This window comes from Festucalex cinctus, chromosome 18 (assembly GCF_051991245.1).
Source record: "Festucalex cinctus isolate MCC-2025b chromosome 18, RoL_Fcin_1.0, whole genome shotgun sequence".
Taxonomy (NCBI): Eukaryota; Metazoa; Chordata; class Actinopteri; order Syngnathiformes; family Syngnathidae; genus Festucalex; species Festucalex cinctus.
Window position 1 is genome coordinate 13,377,711 of NC_135428.1, and position 16,953 is coordinate 13,394,663.

The 16,953-nt window shown below is 41.9% G+C and overlaps 1 protein-coding gene across 6 annotated transcripts in view; it reads left to right on the forward strand.

The window, feature by feature from the left end:
• Positions 1 to 16,953, forward strand: part of larp1 (La ribonucleoprotein 1, translational regulator) — a 31,094-nt gene that overhangs the window by 2,639 nt on the left and 11,502 nt on the right. For 5 of the 6 annotated variants that reach the window (XM_077505931.1, XM_077505933.1, XM_077505932.1 and 2 more), the window contains exons 2-8: positions 10,272 to 10,336; positions 10,698 to 10,763; positions 12,664 to 12,735; positions 14,517 to 14,670; positions 15,580 to 15,702; positions 15,788 to 15,934; positions 16,614 to 16,776. In XM_077505931.1, coding sequence (XP_077362057.1) covers positions 10,272 to 10,336; positions 10,698 to 10,763; positions 12,664 to 12,735; positions 14,517 to 14,670; positions 15,580 to 15,702; positions 15,788 to 15,934; positions 16,614 to 16,776 — 790 coding nt within the window. The remainder of the gene's footprint in view (positions 1 to 10,271; positions 10,337 to 10,697; positions 10,764 to 12,663; positions 12,736 to 14,516; positions 14,671 to 15,579; positions 15,703 to 15,787; positions 15,935 to 16,613; positions 16,777 to 16,953) is intronic. The other variant, XM_077505934.1, reaches the window with a different exon arrangement.

Consider the following 16,953-nt stretch of genomic DNA (forward strand, 5'->3'; position numbering starts at 1 on the left):
TGAGTAAGTTAGCTGTACAGTACTAACAAATTACAATGGGCGTTTTTAAACTGTTCTAAAACCACCAGCCACTGCACTCCGCGTCATAGCATACCTAGTATACCAGTAAGTCGAGTCTATTGAGGTCAATTTTTTGGCAAGTTTTAGTAGCCACGAAAGTCTTTAAAATTGGATTTATATCAAGCAAGAATGGCTAGAGCGATATGCTTTTGATGCAATACTGAACTCATTTGAAGCGATGTCTTAGAGCACGAACGAAAAGTAGCACGGTGCGAACGAAACGAGGTGCAGCGGCATATGAAGTCTTTCCTTGACCTGGGCTTGTCAGATGGAGCCAAAGCACTAACAATTTGAATTGATCCTTTTATAGCATAATCAATTGGGCTAATCAAACTGTTATTGTTGCACTGTCTACATTATTCATGTCCTATTGACGTTGCACTGTCCTGAAAAGAAAAGATCAGTGCAAAATTTCTTGGTGCTGTGTTTAATTTTACACATGCAGTTGTAGGTGTGGTCCGGTTCTTAATGTGTTCAGAGTTGACTTTAAAAAACAAAACAAAACAGCATAGTGTTTAAAATATAGGCATTTTTAAAGGATGCTATTGTTGAATGGTATATTTTCTTTAGAGTAAGTTTACAATAGTGGAGAAATGTGGGTCTTAGGTTATTGTGTGAATGCATTGTTGTTAAAATTATTGTTCTTCCAATACCGATACTGGTATCGGCAGAGGCCCCGATACTGCATTAAAACAGTGGTATCGGTATCGGTGAGTACTAAGAAGTAACATTCGGATACCATTATTTCCGACACTAATACAGGACTTTGGATGCAGCATCTTGTGTCTTGCTTGTGCACGACATTCACTGATGTGTGACATGTTAACTGCATGCCTATCTAAGAAATCCTATTGGCCCTTGAATGCTCTGAACCAATGGCAGGACAGCTTTTTCATGTTGAGGAAAAAAAACCTTAGGTATCGGCCCATACTGCAAAGCTGGGTATCGGAATCGGTATCGGAACAACACTAGTTAAAAAAAAAAAAAGAAAAAAAAAAGTTTTTTGCTTGTAAGAATTAACCGTGCATTAAAAAAACAAAAAAAGTGACGTGCATAAAGGCGATGATGTGGCAATGTTGCATCAAAGCGTAAGGCAGGCGTCCAATCTGATTGCTTCAGGTGTCACACAGCTTGACCCCTCTGAAAATGTTGATATTGATCATTGTGTAATAAGGAGATGCTGCCAGCCACACTTAATCATTTGTGCCCGTTTGCTTCTTCCCTGACAATCGTGCCATGTTTTTATGGTTCAGTAAAAAAATAATACCATACTGTACTCAGCGAGTCATTTTGGACTGCAAATTTAACTACAAATAGATGAAATGAGCAACCAAAGGCTGCCAAACTTTTCCTGTCTCTCTGCTACTTCCAAAGTAAGTTTGGGGGGTTTTGACGTTGCAAAAGGTTGAATTTATCTCTATCGGTTTTATGTGTGTACATAGCGTGTCCTTGGATGAAATCCAGTCCTGGATAAGAGCAGTCTAAAGTGTGGAAACACATTTCAACATCCCAGGTGGCCTGTTTTTAAGAATTGTGGTGGTGATAGCTTGCAGTCTGTGACCACCACTTGCGTCGCCTTCTCTTTTTTACGTGACGGGCGTGTATCATAAGCCGCCGTAGTTGCAGTCGTTTGAGGAAAGTGACTATCTCTTGAGAAACGTGTAGCATTAAGAGTGGCTTGTGATCAAAATGTGACCCAGTGAAGTGGCAGTAAACTCGTGAGCTCTTGCGGCCTCTACTTGTCAAAAGTCTCCTAAATAAATGGGTTGGAATGAAATAAAAATACTTGACTGTGAGACCAAGCAGCCCGGGGCAAAAATTCTCCGTCTTGTAGTACGTGAGACTTGAAGTGCGGACCCGTAGAGTGTCGTCACAAAGGGGAGATTTGTTTTTCCGTCATCTGTGACAGCCATCGCAGGCAATGCTGACAAAGATTCACATGGTGATGAAATGCTGATAAGACCCCAATAAATAACGCATTCATTTATTATCGCTGCCCTCGTAACAGATAACGTACTACTGTACTAAAATTTGGAAGTATCAATGTTATACCCAAAATTATTTACTCAAGAATGTTATTCTGTGTGAATTCCATCTTTCCCCATCCGCATATGAACATAAATTAGAAAGGTAGAAAATGAGCATGGTCACACCTGACTGATTCGTCCCCCCCCGTTTGTGTCTACTCTGTGAGTCTTCCCCCGCCTCTTCATCCTGCCATCATCTTCATCAACACACCCCAGGGTGGCTTTTTACAAGGGTCGTGAACTGCGAAGCTGCGTGGACATGTGACTGGGCAAAAAATAAAAGCAGCTGTAGCCAAATGATTGCGCAGATGCGCTCAGCTGATTGGTCAGCTGTTGGCAAGTTGCGAATTAGACGTTGACCCATATTTGGAGCGCTCCCCCCATATCCACTTTCTACTGTTACCTTTGTCATAGTTGAAGTGTTGCAATTCATAGTTTGCGGCTGCCAAGTGGCACAGTGCAGACTCGTGTCAAGGCAGCAGATAGGAATCAGACTTTTTCCAAATGGAGATAAGATTTTGAGCTGTGGATTGGATTTACTGGACTCTATGTAGATCTGATCAGATGGTTCAGATCGGATGAATTGTTATTTCTGTATTTTCTTTTCCCATGGCATTTCAGTGGGTGTCAATTAAATTTGGTCTGTTTAATTGGATCGATGATTGGTAATCTTTTTTTATTTATTTTTTATAAAACACCGATGGTGTAAAACCTAGTAAATGTGCAGACTAATATTGGCTCTAAACTGGAATTAGTCAACAGTGTGAATCCCACTTTAGCTCATGTGTTAACTACTCCAAAGCCAAACACATTATAATACCATTTTAAAAATGTCATTTGACTCTACTTATGCCTACACACCCACTCCGCACACACACATGCACACACGTTCTTACTATCAGCTGTTTGAGCTGAGCTCTTGTCTCAAGCGATCCAGCCTGGGCTGCTTTATCTGCCGCAGGCTGACTGAGTCTGCGCTCGGTGATAGAGCTGGGCAGGGTGTGGACCATTCACACACCGACGGCGTGTCCAGTTGCCGCTGTGTCAGTTTCGAGGAGAGTCCAGAGCTCACTCAGAAGACCTTGCATCCAAAACCTTTGTATTTGCTTGTGATTGTGAAGGGCCAGAAGCCCAAACTTTGCAACAGCAGGAGTTTGTCCTTTTTGACCGACCTGCAAGCTGATTGGATTAGCATATTAGTCATTGTCATTACACTGAACAAGTGCTAGGTTGCAGATTCTTGGGTGCCCTGGCTACAGCACCAATTGTTAAGACAATGTTGTTTTTTTTGTTTTGTTTTGTTTTTTACTGTATATGGAAATGTGACGAATGGCTGCCATCTTAGTGGAATTTTCTAAAATGCGTAAATTTGCACTTCAAATACATCTAAAATCCTCCATTACCCATAAAGTCATTAGAAAACAATGAAGTACATGTCATATTCTATTACCCCCATTGCTCTTCTGACAAATACCACGCCATTTGTGCTATTTAAGCCGAGTGTTTTTGGGCAGTTGATGTCGTTTGAAATGTCACCGCCATTTTGGCAGGTCCACTTGTGGAACCCCTTGGAATTTTGTCTAGTACAACCTTATTAGTGGGCATTTTTAGCTGAAGCTTGAAAGACAGAGTAGGGCTTCCTAGTAGTAGCAGACATTTTTTTTTCTCATGGATGTGGATTTATTTAGTTTGGTTGAATAAATTGGTGTTCAAGTATTATATATTTCCTCAAAGTAATGTTTCGCGGTGGTCTCCCGTTTCTTGTCTGAAAAGTGAAAAAGTTGCGAAAGAACTAGAGCTGTCACAAATCAATCTTTTTGATTAATCTATTGATAACTCATTTAAAGAGGCATCTTTTGAATTTGAACATGGTCTGCCTACAACAAATGTCTGTGCGTTTGTTTTCAACGTTTGAAAATGGCAAAGCATTGCTTTTAACCTATCGTTGGTGTGTTTGGAAAGTATTCCAGAATAAACGGGTCATTTTAGATGTGAGACGTGCTGAAAACAAATATCCGTTTTGGTCGGTACGTTGTCGCCGCATACTCTATTTGGAAATGACTTGAATGGCTACTGTTGCCGTTGGCGTTGTGTCACGGTTCACGGTGGGCGCCCTGCAACTCAAGCCCTCGTCATTATAGCCAGGTGGGATTTGTCTTGCGCAACCGCGTCTCACCCCCCACCCCCCACACCTTCCACAACCCGTTTGCGCCACATTTGTACACAAAAGGGAGACGAGAAGTGATGGGGCGGCGGCGTCACGTGGTACTGTGACTCTGGCGAAACGGTCTGCAGTAGCTCATTGACTCTTTCCTCCATATTTGGGTCGAGCGAGCCAACGTCGTCACTCAGCGCTACAGCTAACTATGTGGTCTGTCATGACGCTGCCTGCTCACTTGAATGCAGTCTGACATAATGGCATGCTAACAGATAACATAAGGTTGGTGTAAACATGGCTAATGTGTCTTGACATGTTTCCAGTCCAGTCATGTCGCAGCCTTTTTCTCCCAAATTGATGTTTTGGCCATGACAATCACCTTTTAGGAGCCCCAAAACATAAGCGTTCCCAAAGTGTTCCGTGTAGACATGCCGTGAGTACGTCACAAATGAAAATACAATGACACAGTGCTTTTCTTGTGTTTTTGTGCTGTACGCTTATTCGACATTTAGTGCAGGACTGCAGCTATCGACTATTTGGGCTGCTTTCCCAACACTGTTTATCGAAGACTGCAACGGCGACGTGGCACCAGCGATTTACCCACGTGGCCCTGGGAGTAATTTCCAGCAAAGAGGGACACTTTGGAGGTCACCTGGGCAGTGTAGACAAGCCAGAGATAATACGAAGTAGATAATGAATGGAATATTGAGAGAGAGAGAGAGAGAGAAGCTGAATTGAACTGGCGGGGGTTGGTCTGAACAAATGTTAATGTTCGCCTCTGGCTGCTGACAACTGGCTCTGTCTTTGTGTGCAGTCAAGACAGCCCAGGTCCAGTTAAAGGCAGCGTGAGAAAGAGGAGGGGAGAGAGTGAGGCAGCACAATGCTCGTGTGTGATTAGAAAAGTAGCTTGTTGGATTGTAGTGGAGTAGTTAAAATGTACCCACATCATCTCATGAGATCCAGTAAGAGCTGCATTAAAAGCTTTGGTCAGACGAGAATATTTGGTACCTTGATTTACAGGTTTTATTGAATTAACTTAATTTGCATGTATATCAAATTGCTTTCTTTCCCCCATTGAAATGGTAAGAGCTCAATCACTGTCAGTTTTTCCACCATGTTGCCAGCATTTTGACTGCTCCTTCAAAGATCCTCTAGGCTATGTACCAGAAAAAGGTTGTTTGTAGCATTTTCTTTTCTTTAGTAATCTGTATTAGAACATGTGTTGGTTTATCAAAAAATTCTGTCTAAAAAGTAGAATAAATGAGGTTTTAGCCTAAAGAAACATGTCAAGTAAAACAGTCATTTTGATGCTAGCTACTATTTTTGATTTTGTTGACACCTCAAACTAGAGCTGGGCGGTTATGGCCAAAAAAATAAAATCTTAAGTAATTCAGGACGATTACAATTTTAATCGATTTTACTCCAATAAACCCAAGAAACATTTATTTAAAGGCGTCCTTTATTCAAAAATAATTCCTGTGCAAAATGTTCAGACAACACTAATGCATACTGATTCTGAATCAGTTACAACAAATTTAGCATTCACAGTTTGTATTTAAATGCCACAATGAAGTAGTTGGTAGCTATTTGAACAGGTTTGTAAACCACCCATCAAGCATTCTGCCAAAATTACAACTCAAAATAACATTTTGATTTAATAGAACATAGAACAAAACAGCTTTTAATAATCCGGAAGACAAAACTCAATTTCACACTTTAGCAATTTTTCAATGATTAAATTAAAAAAAAATGACAATTATTTGAATTAATTCGACGTAGCTCTCCCTCAAACTATAAAACAGGAAAAAAAAGTTATTTTTTCCCTCCTCCTAATTATAGACACAACTGTGCAATTGTGAGAGGTTTTTATTCTGGCAACTTTGTCACCATTTTTGTTTCGTCAATATTTAGCCTTGCTTTGCATGACAGAAAGATGTGCTGCAGGTAATGCAAGTGGCACATCTGTTTGTTTAAAATAGTCAATGTTTACAACGTGGTTGGGTCGGACGAATCAACCCAGACCTCACAGCTTATTAACAGCCCATCATCGTATTGCTCGTAAAAAAAAAAAAAAAAAAAAAATAAGAAAGAGAAGCGGAACTTGCCGGGTTGTGAGGAAACAAATTAGACTCGTAGCGCAGCCCAAGTGTGCGACTAAAAATAAGCATTTCATTAGTGAACCATTTTTAAACCCAGCGGCCCTTTTAATTTGACGTTCGGGCAAAGGCCCAAGAGAGTTGTGCATAATAGCGGGGCGAGTATTTGTTGGGGTTATGAAAAAGATCATTCCAGTGTTTCTAAGCCGAGACATGCAGGGATTCGGCGAGACAAAGCACTCGTTTGTTAGCCGCCGTGTTGCGGAATGTGCGTTTGCTGCCAGCACAGCCGGCGTTTAAAACGCAGCTGTGACGTCGACGTTTTCGAGCAGCATCGCCCCGTACTTCTCTCATGTCACCTGTTGCTGTTCTGTTGAACCAGCGACAAGAGCGTGCTCGCGTCACATTTGGTTGTGTAGTCGGACAATAATTTGATTCCCCTCTACTTTGTGTGTACTCCGCTGAATGCGCAAGGAATCCCTCAAGTCCCCGAGAGGCAGGCTATCGCGCAGTTCGAGTTTGTTCGACGTCTTGACCCGTCTGACCTTAAACGCCGGCTATCATTCGATCCGACTGGCTGACGTCAGCCCGAGTTCCGTCGCCCTCCAGCTCGTCAAGATTAGTTTAATGATGCAGACGGTCAACAGGGCTGTATACATAATTCATATTGCGGCTCGCTCAAAACGCTGTTCAGGTGTAGTTAGGTTCGAACCTATTTACTTGTAACGGCAACGGATTAATTATTCAGCTGACTTGTCTTTGAAACGAAGTGAATGGTGCTTAAAAAAAGCTTGTGGAGTCTCCAGAGGTGTTTTAACAGTTCTGAGTCATGATGACGATGCATTCAGCCTCATTTTCAAAATAATCTGCTTTGTGGACTTCCCTCAGATTGCTTGATTTGTCATATACGTCCTGCTAGAGCTGTGTGTCATAAAATATGTATTTCGTATACCGTTAAATATAACCCTCAATCGTTTCTGTTTTTTTTAATTTTTTTTATTGGTGAGGTATTGTGTTGCTATACTATTGTAGCATCCATGACAGTAACACAGCAACAACCGTTAATCCACGCTTAATGCAGCTGTTACATTGGCGTAGCAGTTGTGCTCAATTTGGGCAGTTTCACTTAGGTGTGTACTCACTTTTGTTGCAAGCAGTCGTATTATTTTTAGGGAACAATAAATTTACACTGTTATATAAGATCTACACTGACTACTTTTCCGTTTTCCTTGTGTCTCGTGCTGTCACTATCAAATATTTTTAGATCGGTCAATTGATTAATGTGATTCATTTTAATTTTGCATTAAATGTATTACGCAGCCATTTTCCCTCCGATTACTGTTTATTAACCAGTGATTGGTGTTTATTTCGTACTTAATTTTAAATTAAAAAATGGTTCCAAACGATTACTCGATTATTAGCGTAGTTTCTGATTAATTTGATGATCGATTACTTGTCGATTGATCGATTTAATAATTTTGACAGCTCTAATTGTCAGTGAGTCTCCTTTACTGTTGTCCCATGAAAAGATAATAATTAAATATCTGCAGAATTGTAGTTATTATTGGGATACAAAATGACCTATTGTGTCCATATGGCGCAGCTACATCCTGCTAATGTCTGTAAGCAGTTGTCCTTTGTTGTTCGTATGAGTCGATTGACCCCGGGTTTACACCGGTTGCGGTGCGGCTGCGGTGCGGTGCGTCTTGACTGCGTGCTCCGGACGGGTCAATTTTTTGGCCAATCCACACCGGCTCCGCACAGCTGCGATCCGGCAGCTCCGTCGCCGACCACTTCCCGCCGTGTCTCGCGTGACTGCGCGTGATCATGTGGCATTAAAAACAACGACAAACAGACAGAAAGTCTGTGCTCAACAGAGAAGCAGAAAGAGAGGTGGACTTTTATTATTTTGTGGCTTTCTACCTCCAATATAAACCTCTCCTCGTCCATGTTCGCTGGTGTCTAAACCGTGAATGAGCACCTCGCACGTTAACTCCAGGCCCGTCTACGCCCGTCACGTTTTGCTAGCATGCTTGCGAAATAGGAGCTGGCGAGTGTTTTATCTTGAAAGGTAACCGGAAATTTATTTTGAAACTGCGTCGGTCTTCCTGTCCCGCTCGATGTTTTTTGTGCTAGCTTGCCATTTGCCGGAGGCCTACCGCTGCGGCGTCCGGCAAAAATAGAAAATAGGTCTATCCTTGCGGAAGGGCACGCCGCAGCTGAGACGCAGTCGACACGCAACGCACCCGCAAGCGGTGTAAACTGCACCATTCGAATGAATGGAATCTAATTGCTTGCGTCGCCGGAACGCACCGCAACCGCACCGCAACCGCAACCGGTGTAAACCCGGGGTCCATTAAACTGATAATTTGTCCTAGTGGTTTAAGAACTATGCAGGCAGATTATATTTTGCCCATGAAGTGTGTATTGTAGTTGTAGTGTTTTGTAAAAAACAAAACGATGGAGAAACTAACTTCATTCCATCTGTCAGGGCGGGACTCCATCGAAAACTGGTTTTGAATTGTCTTTCAATTGATGTTTGTGATGTCATTAGTGGCTCAGAGGTGCGACACCTTTCAGGAATCCACAGGGATGAACTCGTGACCTTTGACCCAGTGCTTCACAGATGCTTAATCTCCTGTGATTTCAACCACAATAGACATTGAGCGATGCTCATGTGACCTGTGTTTCTCCTTGTGTTGCAAACAAACACCTTTTTGCAATTTTAATGTGCGTTCTACCACGTTTGGTTTTCGCTGTCACACCCTCTTCATTTAGTGTTTCTTGCTGCTTGGCTTTCCATGCACATTTGTCTTGTAGTTCCGTATGGAAATCCAAAAACAAGACTCATGTACTCTGAGAACCTGCAAATGTTTGAAGTTGTCAAAAGTAAACACTTCATGTAAAGCCTCTCTGCCCATGACTCATTTTCCGTGTCAAGGAAAATGAGTTTCCTGTTATTCCCCTCCGGATTATTGAAACGGCAGCCGCAGCATCTTTAACCGGCCTGCCCTTTATTTCGTATTTTATCCTGGAATGTGAGGAATGATTGCGCCCGATAAGCTGATGACGAAACATCTCTGCTCCAGATTCCACTTAATAAGACTGCAACAGTACAGACATGTAGGAAGGACACCGAGGCAGCTGAATGTGTTTGTGTGCATCGGCTGCCCAAAGAATGAGCGCTTTTCTTTGTAAATCATGTTTTGAGAGCTATTAGGGTTCTGTCAGTTACCCCGTCATCAGCGCAAATCTAATTTCCAACAAATCTCAGCTGAGATCTGCCTGTAGTATTTGAGGGCAAAGAGCATATTTGTACATTTTCTCCGAAACCAGAACAGACTTTATGCATGAAACTAGTACATCACCATGAACTGAGCTGCTCTTGATTTTTTATAATCAAGTACAAAGATGGAGGGTGATAGATTTTTTTTTTTTTTATATTTCAGGGATTTCCCTAAATGACAAGTCTACAACCTTTGCACGACGTTTGTGTATTTGTATCATGAAACATTTGCCAGTTCAGAAAGATCATCCTCCAAGGGAGTTTGAGCTTGAGAGAGGAACGAGAACTAGGATCTTCATTGCTCAACACATGATTGGAACAGTTTAATTTGGGGACCTACAAGTGCAAAGAACTCAGTTCCTGGAACTGTACATGTACTGTTTATTGTATTCCCCATATTTAATTGGATTTGGTTATATTTAGACGAACTTGTTTGAAATTCCTCAAAACTGGCAACCGCATTAATGTATTTCGGTATGAACTTTATTGAAACTGAAAGCCGTAGTATTCAGGTGTTTTCGTTGGCGCTTGTGGCTTAAGAAAAAGGCCAGATCATTTCTTGGGTCAAAACGTAAAAGTATTGTGTGTTCTCCTGCGTTATCAAGCTGCTTTCTGGTCTTGACGCAAGTCTCTTGTCTCCTCAGAGTCTACTGGTCCCGCCAAGGTGGTGAGAGCAGGCAACCCTCCCAAGGCCAGGCGTGGAGGAAAGGTAAATGTCCTGTCAAAAACCTGTCAATATTCATCTTAGAACTCGCTAACTGTTAGCATTTAGCAAGGTATCAGCCCCAAAATATGAAATGAATGTTTCTAATGGTTTTCTTGAAGCACGATTCCAATTCGTGCTGTTAAATGGCAACGCAAGAATTGATGACAGAAAGGTCAAATCATCATTGCGGTTTCTACCCCATTTCAGATTTCACTAAAAGTTGGATAGGTGTTGATCTGTAAACACAAAAGTGAAACTGTACCAAATTACACAACAGGAAGTGAAACGTCACGTGTTAGAATTTAATAAGGTGCAATCTTTGTTTTATGACTTACTCAGACCTTGCTCTGTTGTATTTGTTCAGGTTGGGGACTTTGGTGACACCAATAGCTGGCCCACCCCAGGGGAAATCGCAACAAAAGACATGCAGGTAGGTTTTTGATTTTGTTTTTTGCTTGAACGCGGTGTTGCGGAAACGTGAATTTGTCAACGAGATCGTGGGGGCGTCGACTATTAGACTGGCTTGTGTCTGACGGGTTTTATTGTCCTTGCCAAAACGTTGGTGGAGGTGATCCTAACAACTTATTCAGTTTTCTACTTCTCTTTACAACTCTGCATCAACATTTAATGCGCTTGAAGTTGACTAAGGGTTAATCACGTGACTCGTGGAATCTCATCTTCCAAACAGTTAATTTACAGAGGTTTTTACAGAAATAGTTAGCCTAGATAGCTTTGGCTAATCTTATTGTCACTATGTCTTGAAAGGTTCATACCATTGGGAGTGCGACCTTGTGAAATGAAGCTCCAACTTCAGGCAGAACTTGTCTAATAATGCTCCGGCCATATCTGTGTGATAACACCAGCTTTTTTCATCACAGCACACACCAAAATTTCAAAATTGGACACTCTACTAATAAGTGTATACGGCCATAAGAATGCAACAAGTGTACGAGACTGTGTCACAAATTAACCAGTAGCAACTGGGTTGGCAAATACAATAATGGCACAAGTTAACTTGAAACAGATTTTTATTTTTATTTTTTTTAAGCCTGCCTTCCATGTTCTTAGAATATGCTATGCTATGCTATGCTATGCTATGCTATGCTATGCTATGCTATGCTATGCTATGCTATGCTATGGAACGCAAAATGAGTCCAGACGGGTTGTACGATTGACAGCTCTTCAAAATGTCTTTTCTTTAAAACCCAGTCAGTCCGTGGTGCTACAAAAATGTTGGGAGTCTGGCAACGCTTTACTTTGCTGAAAATGTCTCAATGGCATCGATTCATCGACTTTGACTTGACTTTCACAACATTATAGTCTACTATGAAAAATGTTGAGTTCTGTGTCTGATTGCTCACAAAAGAGCCAGAAGCAGCTTAAGGTAGCAGCTACATTCACCAAGTGCTTCTGTTGCATAATGAGAGCATAAAAAGGCCGACCTGAATAGCCCTCTCAGCACCAAACACCTGTCACTTCAAGCTGCTCGGCGAGGTCAACCTCTCGTCCCGACACAGTGACCTCCCCTCACCGTTACCCAAGCAGCGGCGGGCCTTGGAGCTTTTTAGCTATTTCTGATCCCTGGATTGACTAGTGTGTCGCCGGCAGCGTGGCCCCCGAATTTAGACAACCGGCTCCGACGGAGTGCACGCGTTGCTCAGCAGGAAAATGTGGGTCAACGTCATTTGGAGCCTGGAATAAATGGCACTGCATGGGGGGGGCTGGACTTGTGTGCGCCGTGGCCAACGCCTGGGAAGGGATGTCCTTTTAGGGATTCCCTGTTGGTAATCGGCCCCTGGATCGGTGGTGATGCTGCTGTTGCTATTTTGGGGGACTGTACAACCAGCATCATGTAATAGGAGTGTGTGCTTGCTGACACTTTGTGTCATTCAAAGGTTGATCTTAGGAGTAGATCTTGACTCGTGTTTTGAGCGCTTTGGCTTTTGGACTGTGTGTTGTCTTTGTCGGGATTGTCGAAGTTCATTGACTGAAGTTGTTTGTTATTGGATAGTTGCACCAAGTTCGTATTGTTTCACAACCACCAAAGAATTCAGGATGCCACTCCTTTTTGTTTTTCTGTTGACAGTTTCCCCGCCATCCCACCCGTTACCTAAAATAGCACCATACTTGTATACTTACCAATACAGACCTTAAGTAATCCTCAGTAATTTTTCGAATGCGCCCAATTCAAACGATGTCTCCCAACAGGCAGGCTTAGGTTTATTCTCCCCCATCTCATTTGTCTGTGAAGTTTTGTTTTTTGTGTTTTGTCATCTCTGTCCACGTCATTGTCTCCTCTAAACTGTTCTTCCCTCCCTCCCTTTGTTCAGATCGAGGCAGTGACACGGACCGTGTCCTGCCCACCGACTGTCAGGCAGGTCAAAGACTCGTGGAGATCCACTGTAAGTTTCAACCGGCAGCCTCGTAATCTGCCTGCAAGCTGCCTGCCTGTTGACAGCCACTCGCTGTGTACGATTAGTACGCCAGTTCATAGGCGCAACAATTCCGAAATACGTGCAGTAGTAGTAGATAACAAAATGTATCAAGAGAAACTGCTGCTCATATTCTGCAAAGTATGCGTTGTTTTAAAATGGTGCAGGCAAGCAATGTACTATTTGATTTAATACTTGAGATAAATTTTGTAAAGAAAGCATCTATTAGCCAATAGGTAATGTTGGCTATTAGGATGTTGCATTGTTGAACATTGTTAAAAACTAAACAGAATACTTTTATAAAGTCCTAGCTAGTAAATGCAACATTACACCAGCACCTTTCATTGTACTTTTTGCTTTTTGAACATGAAAGTCAGTTAGCATAGCTAGCTTGTTAGCAGTGCTGAATCGTTGAATAGTCATCCCTCTCCTACTCAAATCTTTCAGCAGCATTTGTAGTCATAAAACCCATTCACTGTTTCTCCTCACCATCATTACTTGTATTTACTGCACGATATTCAAAGCCTGGACAGTTACAGCAGGGTTAAGTGGATTACGTATAGTGGACTCGTGCTGAAGTTAATCTGTGTTTCGTTTGGAAATTAGCGTGGTAGAGTGCTGATCCTGCTACGCCGTTTTCACTTGAGGCCTCCATTTTTCAGTGTAAATGTTGTTTGACGAGACTTAGTTATAAAATCAACTTTTTGTTTGTAGGTAGTTGTGGATGCGAAAGGGGAAGTGGTTTCAAATTTTGCTTGAATTTAACTTGTCACACGGTATATCATTTTTGGAGGTGGCTTTGAGTTGAGATCTTTTAATCTGAGTCTGAGTTTTGTGTGCGTTTATTGGCATGGATTCCACTTGGTGAGAACTCTTTGCATGGTTTTCCTATGCAAACAACTCAGTGTCATGTTACTTGCATCAATCTACTTTCTTTTTTTTTTTTTTTTATGACTTAACGCTTCTGTTGCTGCAAAATGTTCATGTTGCATGTCATTTTTACATTAGAAAACAATTATAAAAATTAGAGCAGAAATGTTTTTCTTCACTTTGTGTGAGATAAGCCTTGTTTGGAATATATTGGGTGATAGGGCTGCCACAATTAGTTGAATAACTTAAATAATTCCACAGCAAACGAGAATTTTTCCATACGTTCTAACATACACACATGGCCTTGTATAGAAATAATTTGGTGAGATGGCGGTGAGCCAGGAAGAAAGAGTGCATAAGAGAGAGAATATTGAAAGTTTGGGATCAATTCACAATTAAAAAAAATGCTGCAAAGCAGAATTGTTTTACACAATAGCATGTATACGAACACTGGCATAAGATAACGTAAACATCGCTACGTTCATTTGCTGGCACCCACGTCACTCACCAGGCCCCAACCACAGATACTGCAGTGATGAAGGTGCATTCGGTAACCCTATGTGGAAAAATATCACACATGCACATTTTCTTGTGAAATATTGCAAAATCACTTCTCATCCAATTAGCCAATTGGATAATCAGTAGAATAATAGATCCTTTAAATATTTGATAGCTGCAGCCCTGGTGGGATTCAGCGTATTCCCCCCAAAAATGTATTTCTACATTTTTTTTTAAAGTAAACAGGAGTGTTAAACTATTTTGGTGTTTGCTCTGGTGATACTGTCAACTTACTAACGCAGCAGAACATGCAAATGTTTGCTGACTAGCGTGCTAGGAGGCTAAAGTGCGTCTCTCCTAATGTCAATGAATCACCACATTAGGCCCACAGGAGGACAACCACCAAGAAGGAAACAAAGGAGAAGCGCGAGAGCAACGAGGAGAGCAAGGAGAACCTGAAGACCAATAAGTCGGATGACTCTGGAGAGGAGAAGAACGGAGACGACGACTCCCAAAAGAACGGACAGAAGAAAAAAGGTACGACCAAATTGGTCACAGTTTTTGTACGGGGTCCAAATGTGGAAGGTGATCCCATAATCAAGATTGTGTAATAATGACATCATTCTCTCAGGCCGGGTTTCACTTTTCTGTCGTCACGTGGTTAGCCACAGACTTTGAGGCCAACTTCCTGTTCCGTTAGGTCGTCCATCTTTCACTTCATTCACTTGCCGGCTAGATTTGTAGTAAACCGGATCGCCACGTCACTTGAAAGTAGCTGTGTCATTTCCCCATTCACTGTCGTTGACTTGGTTGTCCTCATGCTCACCGCACAAAGACATTCATCAGCATAGATCACGCATGCTCCCTGCTGGCCAGCACAGGCAATTGCAGCTACCTGAATGCTGTTTCCAATTATTTGTCTTCAATTTGGTTTTCTCCCAAATAAAGGCTTTAATTATCTTTAAAAATGTCAAGCAAGCTCTAAAACTACTGTTCAAAGAACTTAAAACAGCAACAGATGCAAAACTGTTCTTTGTTCACTGACATTGTGACATTTTTGAGCTCCCAGCCTTCTTTTTTTTTGTTTTTGTTTTTTGCTTTGTCTTGTGAGCCAAAATTGGACTTTGAAGTGGGCTTCAGATATGCCACCGTTCCAAATGTCAGGGGAAAAAGGATAGCCACAGTCACCAATGCACTTTCAGCCATTTATTGAACGGAACAAAATGCAAAATGAAAACACTGACAAGGAGCGTGGGGGAAGATGCTTAATTCTGAACTATCAGGATGAAATACTGTGTGAAAGACATTTGTGTTAGTTGCACTAAGTAAGACAGATTAATGGCTTTTTGATTCATTTTAATGGTATAAATTGATTTGATATACAAATAAATTGCATTTCAACCCAATAATTGTCAATTTGTCATTCACCTCTGTCATCACAAATAGGAAACAAGCAGAAGTGGGTTCCCCTGATGATCGAAGGGCCCCGGGAGCGCTCGGCCTCCCGGAATAACAGCAGGCAGAACGAAAACCCTCGCCTGCCGCACAACGCCAGGAACGACCTCCGAGGTAAGCGCTTGGCCGTGAAACTGAACTCGTAAGAAAGTTTAGCACTCGATGATCTTCATCCCCCCCATTGATTGCTTTGATGCAGACTGGCACAGTCAGAAGTACGAGCGGGAGTGGCGCGACGACCACGACGAAGTGTCGAGTGTCAAGAGCGAGGGGGCGCCGTTCCGCGGCGGCTTCAGGGGGCGTGGGCGCGGCCGAGGAAGAGGCCGGGGGCGAGGACGAGGCCGAGGTACAACAAACACAGAGCCAAAGATATAAATAGCTTTCATAACAAGCAGTTTGCTGACCTCCAACATTTTTGCTCTTTTCTTAGCTTCTCTTGTGTGGTTTATGTCGTCTAAAACAAATAACTTTTTTTTTTCCCCTCTTCATACCTCATTTTTATTCTTGGAAACGAGGGTTCAGTGCTGGAATGGTCTCTTGCAACAGCAACTTTAACAATAGGTTATAATGAATTTGGATGTACCAGGCTACACAATGGACAAAACTCTTTTTTTATTTTTTTTTATTTTTTTATATTTTTTTTTAATACATTTACGTGCTGTGGACATGATGAGATGTTCATGTCTCTTCTCTGACTAAAAATAAATAATGGAGAGACTTTTACAACTCTGATCGCAGCATTGAAATGTCAACATAAAACGGAGCCAAACTTTGATAGCAGAGCACAAAATTTGAGCACTTAGGTTGGGGCTGAACAATCAAATTTAAATCCACTTCGAAATGTAGTGGAATGCAAATTTCAAATTGCAAAGACAGCAACAACAAGGCACTCTAAAACAGACACATGCTGGCTCTTAAGTCAGAAATTCTGTTTGTTTGTTGTTGTTTTTTTCTCCATGTAATTTGACTTTTTGTTACAAAGCCAGAGAATGTGGTTCGAAGCACCCTTTTTGTTTCCGCCACAGGCCACTACGAGTACCACCAAGGCTACAAGTCGTACGACTTGAAAGACGGACCCTACGGACACAAGTTCAGCAACTCGGTTACCTACTACTACGACAACATAAGCAGCAGCGACCTGTACTCGCTGGACCGGGACCTGCTCAAGGACCACATCAAGAGGCAGATGTGAGTTTGGGCCAATCAACACTTATCAACTGCAGAATTGATGAGCTTTTCATGTCTCTTCTCTGATGAAAAAACTCAATGGAGAGAACTTGTTTATCTCTGATCTCAGCTTGACACAAGCGTCAGAATTTCAGCTTTGAGTAATTTCCTCTGGGCTGTAAGTAGTTTTGTAAATTG